General features: G+C 42.0%; 1 protein-coding gene across 3 annotated transcripts in view; it reads right to left on the reverse strand.

Moving 5' to 3' along the window:
* CFAP58 (cilia and flagella associated protein 58) overlaps window positions 1-10,904 on the reverse strand; it is a 70,325-nt gene extending 59,421 nt beyond the window's left edge. For 2 of the 3 annotated variants that reach the window (XM_039914393.1, XM_007667659.3), the window contains exons 1-2: window positions 5,985-6,056; window positions 1,249-1,530 (exon numbers count right to left, since the gene is read on the reverse strand). In XM_039914393.1, the coding sequence (XP_039770327.1) occupies window positions 1,249-1,530; window positions 5,985-5,993 (291 nt within the window). In that variant the 5' untranslated portion in view covers window positions 5,994-6,056. Of the gene's footprint in view, window positions 1-1,248; window positions 1,531-5,984; window positions 6,057-10,767 lie in introns of those variants that run through there. The other variant, XM_029081060.2, reaches the window with a different exon arrangement.
* Between the last annotated feature and the right edge of the window lie 3,811 nt (window positions 10,905-14,715).

Genomic DNA, 14,715 nt, shown 5'->3' on the forward strand with positions numbered 1-14,715 from the left:
CTTTGCCCTGGATGGGCAGAACTAAAGAGTGAGATACCATGGTTCTCAGGGAAGGACAATAGCTCAGAAGACTTCAATTACTACTTCTATGCAGATGACTCCTAAATCGACCTCGCTAGCCATGGCCTCTCTCCACTCTGCAATGTCACACTTCCTCCAGCCTCTAGGTCATCTCTACATCGATGTCCTGCCAGCATCTTAAAACACAAGCGATCCAAAACTGAACTTCTCCTCTTCCCTCTCAAATCCTCTCCTCTTTACTTTCCCCTCAAAGTTGACAACTCCACCATTCTCCCTGCCTCTCAAGCCCATAACCTGGGCATTATCCTTTACTCTTCCCTCTCCATCAGTCCCCATATTCCATCTGTCATTTTGGAGGGGATTTTTATTCCTCTTTTACAGATAAGGAAACCAACAGGTGAGTTTAAGTGATTCGCCTGGGCAAGTACAGCAGGCCCACAGCAAAGCTGGGTTTTGAACCTAGGTCAAGTGGCTCCCACTTGGTCAGGAAAGTTTGGGGACAATAATGTGGCGAGAAAAGACGATTTCAAAAATTACCTAGTAAATCTAATGTTAATCCTTTCCAAAATACAAACAGATAGTAAAAGAAATATCCTCTACCTTTAAGTACAAAGCTTACATCAAGTTTTATCTAATTATCTAGTATATGCTTGTTATGGCCAGGGAACATATGCACTAATTGTCATACTGACCTCTCCAAGCACTTAGTACAGTGCTCTGCACAAAGTACTCAATAAATACCATCGATTGATTCAAATCAAACTAAATAACTAAAAGTTCTATAACTAGTCCATAAACCCCTATCAGCATCATGCACAGATCTAGACATTCTGCTGCTTCCCCTGCCCTGTAATTTATTCTAGTTTCTGCTTCCCCAACTAGATTGTAAGGTCCTTGAGGGTACAGATCAGTGCTGATTAACTTTACTGTACTCTCTCTAGCACTTCATAGAGTGCTCTGCACAAAAACAGTAAACACAGCACTTCATAAATATTATTGATTGAATATGAGCATTCAGTTGCTACATATCAAAAAGGAAAGGAATCCACATTTTGGATACATTCAAATTAAATCCTTAAATATTTATTTTCACACCTGGCAAAATCAATAATTTTTTTTCTCTAACTCGTTCTGCCAATCCTTGAGCGGCTCACATGATAAAATTATGTTTTAGAACATAAGGCATTAGTCGATAACTTTCCTTTGGTTCTATTTTAAAATCATTACCTTTTTTAATGATGCAATTGTTGTCTGGTCATCTTGAGATAGCTTTAGGGCAGTGGCCACCTTGGCGGAATTGACCACAATCTCTGCATTCAGTTCTCTGCATTTTGCCATCAGACGTTTTTCATTTTCATAGGATTTTTTCATAACACTATGAAGCTTCTCATATTCCACCTTGAATTTCTCAAGGCTTTTATCTCCCGCAAGTTCATTGATTACTTCTTGGAAGTCCTTTTCCAGTTCTTCAAATGCATTTTCTCCCAGGCATGCTTTTTCATATTTATCCTGTACAAAACAGTGTTAATTGGAAAAATGAACTCCAAATCCAATTGAACCCTCATAATCAGAACGGACAGTATAAATCTATATTGAGTCCTAAAGAAGAAAAAAAGTCAGACATTAAAGTGTATACATAATCTGGTTTTTCTGAATTATAAGTAGTACTTAGTAGATTTATATCACTAGTTATGTAACCTCCCGCTCTAAACCGGAAGTTCCTTTGAGCAAGGATGTGTCTGCCAACTCTGATATATTGTACTTTCCTAAGGGCTTAGTATGGTGTTCTGCACAGTAAGAGTTCAAGAAATACAACTGATAGATTATAAACATTTTTAAAGACTTTAATTAGCCAATCAGTGGTATTTACTGAACACTTCTGTGTGCAGAGCACTGTACTAAGAACTTGGGAAAGTACCATACAACAGACACATCCCATGCCCACAAGAAGATTACAGTCCAGAGGGGAGACGGACATTAAAATAGATTATGGAAATGTACCTAAGTGCTGTGGGGCCGAGGGCAGAGTGACTATCCAGTGTTTAAAGGGTACAAATCCAATTGTGTAGGCAACGCCTAAGGGAGACGGAGTGGAGGGGAAAGAAGGCTTAGTTGAGGAAGAGCTCTTGAAGGAGATGTGATTTTAATAACGATTTTAAAAGTTGGGAGAGTGGTCACCTGTAGGCTATGAAGGGTAGACAGTCCAAGAGTCCAAGAAAGTTGGCTGCTTTTCAAAACCAGTGCTGCAGGTCAAGAACAACCTAACCCAAACTATACCAAACTAAAAGAGCCGAGACAACTTTATTCTGTAATTAACGTGGCCATAACTGTGGATCCTGCAGTGGCCTTTGAGCTATACACAAACTCACAGTTGAACATCAACTATGCCTTCTTTGATACAAAGGACAACTATTACTGTACTCTCCCAAGTGCTTAGTACAGTGCTTTGCACACAGTAAGAGCTCAATAAATAAGACTGAATGAATGAATATGTATATACCTCAGTCCCTAGAGTGCAGAGTGCTTAGCACACTAAGTATTCACAAATACCATTACTATTATTATATAAGCACTTAAATACCATAATTATCTTTTCCTGGACTGTCAGCTCGTGGGCAGGGAACTCGTCTATCATATCTGTTATATTGTACTCTCCCAAGTGTTTAGACAGTGCTCTCCACACAGTAAGCGCTCAATGAATATGATTGACTTATCATCATTATGATTAGCAACAGCACTGGATTGAATGCTGGGTAGTGAACCCCTTATTCCACCCCCACCCTCAGCCCCATAGCACTTACGTACATATCTGTAATTTTTGTATATTCATGTCTCTCCCTCTAGATTGTAAGCCTCTTGTGGGCAGCAAGTGTGTTTATATTGTACTCTCCTAAGTGCTTACAACAGTGTTCTGCACACAGTAAGTGCTCTCTGCCGGAAGCTGGAGGTCCTTTGTCCCAGCAACTAAGGTTCAGAAGTCCAGAGGTAACATTATTTGGACCTAGAAAACTTGTTTAGCACAGAGACCACAGAGAAATGGTTTGATTCAAGCAAACTGTGGAGAAAAGAATCCACTGGTCTTGGCAACTGACTATGTGGTTAGGGGTGTTGAAGAGAGCAAGAGAAGTGGGAGAGGAAAGCAAGGCAATATAACCCAAGGTTTGGGAGCTTGTGGATAAAATAAGATAGTGGGCTGACTTTAATGATTGAGAATTTGAGCCAAAAGAAGAGAGGAAAAATCTAATCACTTAAATCTCTAAAAAACAGAAGGTACCATATAGCAAAGTATTCTATGGAAGCACAGCTCCTGTGCATAGTGCATAACTAATGGATTTTCTCAATATTTCATTTCCATGATTAGCTGAACAATGGATTAACTTCTTACCCTTCCAGAATGTTATTTCATAAATGTAAGCAGACACAATTTTAATTAAAATATGCATGAATACTAAGTTTAAAAAGTTGTGGAATTAAAAAATCACACTCCCTATGTTCTTTATACATTTATTCTCCCATGGTTCTTTATGTTCTCTTCTGCAAGTTAATATTAATGAAAGTCCATTGTTTACTATTAGCTAGAGAATCTTGTTAATAATGCCATCATAATTTGAAGTGAAGGTTAACTTTTCATTTATTTCTAATTCATTAAATACCTAATTTTTTTGGTTTGCTTCCAAAGAAAATTGTAAAATTTTTAGTCAATGCCTAAGTGAAGGGATGAACTGAAGCAATTAACTGGATAATTCAGGCAATCATCTCAAATTTGGGTGAATTATCCAGATACTGTAGTTGCTATTTTCTTTCACAATGACAACGGAGACCTATCTCAGAAAATGGAAAGTGAAACAATTTAGGATCTCGAAATATCTTTTTCATTAATTAGATCATTAAAGAACAAAACTTGGACTCAGAGTCATTCTTCATTTCTAACTGAAATTGGCTTGTATACAACTACCAGTACGGCACTCCTTGTGTCAATTTCGGGATTAATTTAAAACCCGAAAGAATTATTCTTGCTGACTAAAAACATGTTATTGAAAGTACTGCAATGTAGCAATTCCACATAGAAAAAAATTGAACATTAAGGAGATATGGTGCTGTTGCTGCTCAACACTTCTCTCCCGTTGATGCTAAACATGAACACACACAAAAATTTATCACACCAATGAACTCAGCTCTATCCCGGTAAATGGTATTAATGTCAACACTCAATCACGAGCCTAATGATTTGTTTGCTGCCTAGGTTTCCCTGTACACCTGGAACTTATCTTGGGAGTGAGAAAATATAAAAGAAAACTTTTTAAAGAGAATGAAAGGTGCTGGTTTTAGCCAACAGTACAGTAAAGAAGAACAAGGAGGTGTTTTTTATAAGCAATGTTCGGTGGACCAAATAGAATTATTATTACTATAGTATTGATTAAGTGCCTATTTGTCACGGACTGAGAGAAGCCCTGAGATAAACAGTAGTAGTAAGAGAGCATTGCTCTAAATTCTGGGAAAAAAAACACATCTGACTCAACCCTGTCCCATGGGGGGATCACAGTATCAAAATATAAAGTGGGAGAGGAAACTAGCGACAGATTACATTAGGAGCGTTGAGAGAGAACCTTAAGACAACATAGGCAAAAAATTACAAAAAGACCAAAAAGATACAGAATAATCAAGTCCATTTCTAGTCCTTAGGTCCAAGATGAGCAATGAGAAAGAAAGGACGCAAGTATACAGATCGGAGGGGAAGGAAAAAAAATGAGGAGAGCACGAGGAAGTTTGGGTCGGGGTACCAGGTCCACTGAATAGGGCACGGCAGCCATGAAAGGTGGAGGTGGAAAAAAAAAAAGGAGAGTTGAGGATAAGAGGATCTCTGGGGAAAAAACTAGGAGAAAAAAGGAAAGGGAGCTGGGCAGGGAAAGGTAAAATAAAGAAAGTGAGGCACTGAATAGGAAGAAGAATGGAGAAGGCCGTGGGGAAGCATGGCTCAGTGGAATGGGCTTGGGAGTGAGGTCATGGGTTCTAATCCCTATTCCGCCACTTGTCATCTGTGTGACTGTGGGCAAGCAGCGTGGCTCAGTGGAAAGAGCATGGGCTTTGGAGTCAGAGGTCATGAGTTCGATTCCCAGCTCTGCCACTTGTCAGCTGTGTGACTGTGGGCAAGTCACTTAACTTCTCTGTGCCTCAGTTCCCTCATCTGTAAAATGGGGATGAAGACTGTGAGCCCCACGTGGGACAACCTGATTCCCCTGTGTCTCCCCCAGCGCTTAGAACAGTGCTCTGCACATAGTAAGCGCTTAACAAATACCAACATTATTAAGTCACTTCACTTCTCTGCCCCTCAGTTACCTCATCGGTAAAATGGGGATTAAGACGGTCAGCCCCACGTGGGACAACCTGATCACCTGGTATCCTTCCCCCCACCCCCCGTGCTTAGAACAGTGCTTGGCACATAGTAAGCGCTTAACAGATACCATCATCATTATTATCAATATTATTATTATTATTATTAAGAGAGGTTGAGATCTGTGGGAAGGGAAGGAAGCGATTTAAGGAAGGAAGGGAGTTTTGAAGGAAAAAGGAAAAGAAGGGGAGAGGCAAAGGGTAAAAGGAATGGGAAGAAAGGACCAGGTAAGAACCGGAATGGGCGAGTTGGATAGAAAGGACAAAGTGGGGAAGAGGGAAAAATGGGAAAGGGCATTGTTGGGCAGGGAGGGTCTCTCTCTGTTGCCGAATTGTCCATTCCAAGCGCTTAGTCCAGTGCTCTGCACGTAGTAAGCGCTCAAGCAATACGATTGAATGACTGAATGAAGGAGAAAGCGGGGACAAGAAGGGATGGAGATGAGGGAAGAGGGGAAAGGTAGTTGGGGGGCAAGGCTAACAGGGAAGGCGGGGAGGAGAGATGAGGAGGAGAGGAAGGGGAGACCAGGGGGCAGAAGTTGGGGCGAGGCGGAGGAAAACGGGGCCCTTCTGACCTCGGCCATCGTGTCTCTCTCTCGGCGGGGGCGGGGGCAGAAAGGAGGGGCGCGTCCTCCTGTTGCCTAGCAACCGCCACCGCGGCCCTACGGACTTCGCGGGGCAGAAGGGGGAAGGGGACAGATATGCAAATGACCTCACATGGGGAGGGGCTGATATGCAAATGACCTCGGGGGAGGGGGAGGAGCCAAGGGTTAGAGTGGGGATGGGGGCAAGGAGAGGGGAGACTGACGGAAAGGGAGACTCCCCTTTCCCTCTGCTCCTCCCTCCTCCCTCCTCCTCCACTCAGCCCTGTGCTGGTCCGCTCAATTCTATATATTTTTTATTGCCCTATTCATTTTGTTAATGAGATGTCCATCCCCTTGATTCTCTTTATCGCTATTGTTTTAATGAGATGTCCAATCCCTCGATTCTAATCCTCGCTATCGTTTTTGTCTGTCTGTCTCCCCCGATTAGACTGTGAGCCCGTCAATGGGCAGGGACTGTATCTGTTGCCGATTTGTCCATTCCAAGCGCTTAGTGCAGTGCTCTGCACCCCAGCGCTTAGAACAGTGCTCGGCACATAGTAAGCGCTTAACAAATACCAACATTATTATTATTAATAAGCGCTCGGTAAATACTATTGAATGAACTGATAAGCAAAGGAGCTCTCAGGTTGAGTGGGAGCAGCCAAGGATTGGAGAGGGGATGGGGAGAAGGGGTGGGGCTTACAAAGCGCTCTAAAGCCTCCGAGAACAATGGGCTGAACCCTACTTAATTAATCAGTGGTATATGTTAATAATAATAATGATAATGTATTTGTTAATAATGTTGGTATTTGTTAAGCACTTACTATGTGCAGAGCACTGCTCTAAGCGCTGGGGAATCAGGTTGCCCCACGTGGGGCTCACAGTCTTAATCCCCATTTTACAGATGAGGTAACTGAGGCACAGAGAAGTTAAGTGACTTGCCCACAGTCACACAGCTGACGAGTGGCAGAGCCGGGATTCGAATCCTTGACCTCTGACTCCAAAGCCCGTGCTCTTTCCACTGAGCCACGCTGCTAAGCACATACTATGTGCAAAGCACTGTTCTGAGCGCTGGAGAGGATACGAGGGGGTGAGGTTGTCCCACATGGGGCTCGCTGTCTTCATCCCCATTTTACAGATGAGGTCACTGAGGCCCAGTGAAGTGACTTGTCCAAAGTCACACAGCTGACAAGCGGCTGAGCAGGGATTTGAACCCATGATCTCCGACTGCCAAGCCCAAGCTCTTTCCACTGAGCCACGCTGCTTCTCTAATAATAAGAGAAGCAGCGTGGCTCAGTGGAAAGAGCACGGGCTTTGGAGTCAGAGGTCATGGGTTCGAATTCTGGCTCGGCCACTCGTCAGCTGTGTGACTTTGGGCAAGTCACTTAACTTCTCTGGGCCTCAGTGACAACCTGATTCCCCTGTGTCTACCCCAGCGCTTAGAACAGTGCTCGGCACAAAGTAAGCGCTTAACAAATACCAACATTATTAATGTTGGTCTTTGAGAAGCAGCGTGGCTCAGTGGAAAGAGCCCGGGCGTGGGAATCAAAGGTCATGGGTTCGAACCCCCAGTCTGCCACTTGTCATCTGTGTGACTATGGGCAAGTCACTTTACTTCTCTGTGCCTCAGTTACCTCATCTGTAAAATAGGGATTAAGACTGCGAGCCTCAAGTGGGACAACCTGATTACCCGGTATCTCCCCCAGTGCTTAGAACAGTGCTCTGCACATAGTAAGCGCTTAAATACCAACATTATTATTATTATTATTGGTTAATCACTTACTATGCGCCAAGCGCTGTTCTAAGCGCTGGGGTAGATACGAGGTCATCAGGTTGTCCCACGTGGGGCTTACAGTCTTCATCCCCATTTTACGGATGAGGGAACTGAGGCACACAGAAGTTAAATGACTTGCCCCAAGTCACACGGCTGACAAGTGACAGAGGCGGGATTAGAATCTACGACCTCTGACTCCCAGGCCCATGCTCTTGCCACTAAGCCACGCTGCTTTACTGTGTGCGGAGCACTGTGCTGAGCCCTTGGAGGCTTACACTACTACGTTGATAGACATGCCCCTTTCTGCAAAGAGCTTAGTACTGTGAAAGTAGATTTGGTATTTTACCTCTGCAAGGTAAAAATTGGTTTTCCTCTCAAGGTCATTCATTCAATCGTAATTATTGAGTGCTTAATGGGTGCAAAGCACTATACTAAGTGCTTGAGAGAGTACAATATTGATAATGGTCAAATACTGAATATTTGACTTTTCTTCAGTTTTGCTTGTCTTGGAAAATGAGTCTTTGAGAACTCTCTTTACCTGTTCTCAAGCACTTTACTAGACGCACTACGCCTCCCCCGGCACTTACTGTGGGTGATGATTTTGGTGACTAAAACTTCGCTTCGGTAACTTTGGTACTAAAAAGAGGGGAAGGAATCAAAGAAGCTGCAGAGATGATTGGTAGAAACGGTAAAAGTGGCATGGGCATCCACTGTGCCCCAAGAAAGAAGCAAAATACTATACTTGATTTTCAAGCAACTGAACACATGTCCATAAGGTAAATTGAGGTACTGTATTTTATTTTTCCCATCCTTCCTCCATATTATTGTTGTAATAAAATTTATCACTAGGTGGCATCATATTACCAAAGTCAATAAGAAATTAAATCCGGTGCAACTGAAGATTGATTTTAAGATGTGACTTGCCTTCTGATACCGATGATCAAAAATGCACAGGAAAGTATAGGAATAGCTGGAGAAATACAAATTTAAAAAACATTTCCCTTTTTTAGGCATAAACAAAATTTGAATTCCGTATGCTATTTGCTTAACCAACCACAGTCCTTGGGCTATTCTAATTTTATCCACTAAATTAAGCGACTTTATCCCAAAACCTCATTTAACCTTACATTTCGACTACTTTCCTCTCCAAGCTTTTACCAAAGTAGCTAGCAAGAAACAAATTAATATGAATTTCCTCTCTTCTCCTTCTGGTGACATATTCTTGAGCAATGAAAGGAAGAGCAATGACAAGGAACATGAGCTATGCAATTATTGAGGGAGGATAACGTTCCATGCTGCTCAGTGTTTTGTCCCTGAGAGTGTCTGGAGGTTTGAAGGCGCAGTGTGATGATCTCCTCTTTAGCATCCATCTAAGTAATGCCACTCCAAAAAAAGGGGGGGTGAGGGAGATTTTACATTAAAGAAGATCTTCTAGCCTTTTTTACACTGTCCTCTTCTTCTCACTTTCCAGCTCCCCTGCACACACACACCCTTCCCTTATAACCTCACCCTCCTCAGATGGCACAGATTAGACCAGCCCAACATCTTCAGTCCCACATTCCTACACCCACTTAACTGTGGGCCTGAGGAGACCAGATAAACTACTGGCGAAGCAATCTCTAAATAATCTAGAGTTGACTGCTTGGAGGAGAAGACATCTTTAAAGGCTCATTTGCCCTCATTCAGTGGCATACTGTGCACTAGTTGGTTTCTTTAGTTAACTATTCTGAATGCTTTCTCTTTGAACTGCCCTCTACACTGTTAGGACAGGGTGTCGTGTATCATAGTGGGAACGTAACATATTTATATATAAGTCTGATAAAATGAATCATGCCTGCATCATGAATATGTAGAGAATATAGAATATGTATAGACTATGGAGAAGCATTGTGGTCTATTGGGATAGAAACAGGTCGGAGAATCAGAAGTACCCGGGTTCTCTAGACTGTAGGCTCGTTTTTAAATTAAAAAAAGCTGTGCTACAAATGCATAAAGAGATCTTATTGCCCTGCAAGGTCATCAGGGTCTTATTTATATAGAAAGCAGGAAATCATGTGAAGATGACAGTGAGGCTTCAGCGATGTTTCTGAAAATGTTTTTCTTGTAGGACTGGCCAAATGCGAAGTTTTGCTCCAATCTTAGATCCGATGGCATTTCTGACAGAAATTCCTGAATATAAGGGAATTAGTGTTCTAGACATCAGCTCAGGCTATTCCTCAAGATTGGGAACACTGAAAAGATGGCACTATAAACTTCATCATCAGGGGGGGACAAAAAAGCAAACATTGAAAACTACTGGTGTGCTGAACCATCAACAGGATCTAGGCTCTCAACTACTTAAGCAAATCTGGGGTAACTGACAAATTAGTCAAGATCTAAAATAATACCCACTAGTCAAAGTTTGAAATGCAAAACTGAAAGTCTATATTCGTGTAGTGACCAACTTTCTACATATAGAAGCAGCGTTGGCGCAGTGGACAGAACACGGGCTAGGGAGTCAGAGGTCATGGGTTCAAATTCCGAGCTCTACCCCTTGTCAGCTGTGTGACTATGGGGCAAGTCACTTCGTCTTCTCTGGGCCTCAGTGACCTCATCTGTAAAATGGGGATTAAGACTGTGAGCTTCACGTGGGACAACCTGATTACCCTGTGTCTCCCCCAGCGCTTAGAACAGTGCTCTGCCATAGTAAGGCACTTAAACAAATACCAACATTATTATTATTATTATATGGCTATGAGACCTGCACCTTCCATAGTTTTAGACTATTGGAGGACTGCCCTAGGCAACTAAGAGAGGGTAGAGTCCCTTGAGCAAAGCTTTCAGAAACATTAGGAGATTCCAGAGGCAGATTTGTAAGCAGTGATACATAGTATAGCATGACTCCATCAACTTGATCAGGGCTAATCTCTACATGCACCCAGTGTCTAAGGAAGTGTTAGTCTTTTCATCCACACCAATACAGGGAGAAAGCAGCTCATCATCCATAGATCATCATCTCACCATCCGTAGATCACCGCTTCACCATTCACAGATCATCTTTGGCTTAACGTTTAAAATAAAACACCCCTGGGTTGCAAGTATAATAGAATTTTAAATCTGTCAACTAACTGAAAATATTTCTCCTTTTCTTTAATACCTCCCTTGCATTCCTGAGCAATATCCTCAGCTGTTTTCCTAGACTTTCCACACAGAATTCCATTCCTTTATTTGCTCCTCTTAAGCCTCCAGGTGGCCCTAATTAATGACATTTCTGCTTCTAATTAATGAGACATTCCCCTGCCTCCAGGAAGTAGTGGGCTCAGGGCAGCTTCCCTCTTTTTTCTCTGGTTAGTGTAGCTGTGCCAGTGGATCCCAATATATTTTTCTTTAATACTTAGGAGGGCAATGAAGTATAGAAGATACAGGAAATGTATTTTTTACCAGGAAGTAGACAATGTTATTACATTTTATTAAAGTAATTCCCTTTTAGCCAAAGCTCTAGAAACAATCAGGAGACCAAGAGACGGATTAGAAACAGCAGCAAGCACTGGAAGTGGCAAAATCGATCAACACAGCCCTTTTTTACACAGAATAAATTGTTGATTGTAGTAGGGTTGCCATCTCTGACTTTCAAGTTACTGGAACCATTTTGTTTGTCAAAAAAACTCATCTGGTACTATAATGAACCCAAGGTGAAACTACCTACACTTGCATTAAGAGTTCTTTCCAGTATTTCAGCAAATGTAATGATGGCATTGACAGTTCACAGGTTTCTGTGGTTTCTACAATCTGTTTGTAAAGCAGTGTTTTAAAATTTATCCAGGTGGTCATAAAAATCTAGTGATCCATATTTTCCAATCCCCAGTTTCACTGAGAAAGGAAGTCTGGGAATAATTTAAGGTATTCAGAATTCAAAGCATGGAAACACCCAGGAAGGCAGTGTGAATCATGAAGTCCATAGTTAAATGTTCCTCGCTGTATGTATTTAAGTTGTTTATTTCGTATTCACTCCAATGCTTAGCTCAATGCTTTAAACACAGAAATATTCAAAAATACCATAACTAATGAAAACATTTGAACTACAGCTTGGTTTGAAATTCTCTCGGATCTTTTAGTAGATTTTTGAAGTGACCTTGTTAATGGTATTTAACAAGTGACCTTGTTTATGGTATTTAAGCACTTACTATGTGCCAGGCACTGTACTAAGTGCTGGGTAGATACAAAGTAATCATCTTAGACATATCCCTGTCCCAAAGGAGGATTACAGTCTAATCCCCATTTTTCAGACAGGGGTAAACAGAGGCACAGGGGAATTGAAGTGATTGCCCAAGGCCACACAGCAGACAAGCGGCAGAGCCGGGATTAGAACCCAGGTCATTCTGACTCCCAGGCCCTTATTCTATCCCCAAGAATAAGGCAAGAGTGGGTTAAAGAGAATTATGTCCATGGCTCTCACAACTTTATCCTGGCCTGTAAAATCTCTATCAAAACCATAGCAACTGCCAAATTTTTGAATTTTGATTCACCACTCTTCTGCTGCTTTTGAGTCTCTTCATGTTTTTCAAAGCAAGCTTTTCCTTGTGTTTTTTGATAAGATATTTATGATACAGGTAGATGAATCACTTGATTATCTTATATAGGCCTTGGATGAATTTTTTTTACAATCAATGGTATTTATTATTTGGATTCTTGACTGTAAGTTTGCAAAGTGCTTACACTACTTTTTTGTTATGGGATGTAGCAGGTGTGTCATGGTTGTCAGTTTCTCTACCACCTGAGATCTGTAAATTTTCAGCCAACAGCTATACCCTGCAAAATGCAGTAGGCAAAACAACCATGTCTTGAGTACAAATGACTTGTGTAATTAGCTGACTGTTACTATTGTGTAGTTATAGTCAATAAAATGCAGGACTTTGGAGTTCTGTATGATATGGTAAATAAGATGCGTTTACCCTAATTTAGCATATAAACTCACACAATTCAGAGAGAGGGAAAGAAGAGGTCCTCAAGAAGCTCATAGACTCTTGGAGGAGACACTTTAATACATTCTGGCTAGGGGAAGCAATAGAACATATAAAATATATAATATATAAGATATATACCCAAAGTTGTAGTATCTAAAGTGCTTAGTGGCATAGAAGACTGAAGTGGCATTTGGGAAGATATAAAATGGGAAAATTGGATATTACTCATGAAGGTCATCTGGAGGAGAAGTGATCTCAGAAACCTTTGAGGATGGGCAGTGTTTATGGTTTATCAAATATGGAGGAAGTGGACTTTCAGATAAGAGCATGAGCCATAGGTAGGGGGCAGGAGAAGAATCCGGTGAGAGAGATTTAAAGGATTAAGCAGAGAAGTGAGTGGAGGACCCAGGAGAAAACTGTCAGAAAACGGAAGCTTGTTGTATTTTCAGGAGAAGGGGATTGGGGGGCTGCAATGTCCAAAGGCAGCCAAGGCGTTGAAGAGAATCGGGAGAGAATAGGATCCATTAGATTTAGCAAAAAGGAAGTCTTTAAGTGATCCTGGTAAAGGGAAAGAATGAAAATGAAAAATCCAGAGGATTTTTGTTCAGATAATGTATGATTTCATATAATTCCAAAAATGATCAGTTAGAGTGAAATTAGATGGTGATAAAACAAATTGGCCAACTTGGAAAATGATGTTGGCCATATACCCCTCAACAGGTCTGTTAACCATAGTACAGACTTCCTGTTCACTGCATCATCAATGGTATTTTCTTCTAACAGATCAGTAAATCTGTCCACACAGCTGTTTGGTTTTTTTTAACCTCCTGCTCATATTCCAGCTGTGATGGGCTGACCATGGTGTGATATCAGATAGGCATTGCGGACCAGTGTCGAAATCGGCCCATGCGTAGGCTTGTCACCTTGGGGAGACTAACTCAGGGTTTCAACGAAATAAACACCACGTCGAAGATTCGAAAAAACAAAATTGAAAATGCCTGTCGGTTTGCAGAAAAAAAATTTAAAACATGTAGGTCCCATCTCGTCAAGCAGTCCCTTTATCATCCCAACAAATTTCCCCCCAGCTCTTTTACACATTCTGCACTCCCGTAGAGATGAGGCATCTAATGGACACTAATGCGAGCTGTCAAGTTTTCCATTTTTATATTCTTACTACCTTGCAGAATGATTTCTTTTAGACCTCTAAACCGGTGGGCTTCTGCTAATTTCTCTGTTTGAGGCTGAGGCTGGAGAAAACTGCCATTTGTACAGCATCAGAGGAAAGGCAGTTTAACCAGGAAGCTCATGCTGCGGTTTCTACTGTACCTCTCCCACTCGAGAAAGGAGACCCACCCGAAGCATTACGGGTGCCTCTCACTGGGAAGCAGCGTGGCTCAGGGCAAAGAACCCGGGCTTGGGAGTCAGAGGCCATGGGTTCGAATCCCGGCTCTGCCACTTGTCAGCTGTGTGACTGTGGGCAAGTCACTTCACTTCTCTGGGCCTCACTTCCCTCATCTGTAAAATGGGGATTAAGACTGTGAGCCTCGTGTGGGACAAACTGCTTACCCTGTATCTACCCCAGTGCTTAGAACAGTGTTCTGAGCATAGTAAGCGCTCAACAAATACCAACATTATTATTATTACTCATGGAAGGTCATCTGGAGAAGTGATCTCAGGAAATCTTTGAGGATGGGCAGAGTTTATGGTCTACCAAATATGGAGGAAGTGGAACTTCAATAAGAGGCATGAGCCATAGGTGGGCAGGAGAAAAGAACCGGTAAGAGAGCCTGGAGAAGGATTAAGCAGAGAAGTGAGTGGAGACCCGGAGAAAACTGTCAGAAAACGGAAGAACTGTTGGTAATTTGGAGCCAGAGAGAGGGACTATTTTCGCCTGCCATTTTCCTCCTGCACACCCAGACATTGCGGGTCTGATTCGGATGTGGTGGCGGATCAACTTGCACACACACACGCCATATATAAAAGAGGAAAGATGTAGCTGCCCCCT

The sequence above is a fragment of the Ornithorhynchus anatinus genome, chromosome 16 (genome assembly GCF_004115215.2).
Source record: "Ornithorhynchus anatinus isolate Pmale09 chromosome 16, mOrnAna1.pri.v4, whole genome shotgun sequence".
NCBI classification, from domain to species: domain Eukaryota; kingdom Metazoa; phylum Chordata; class Mammalia; order Monotremata; family Ornithorhynchidae; genus Ornithorhynchus; species Ornithorhynchus anatinus.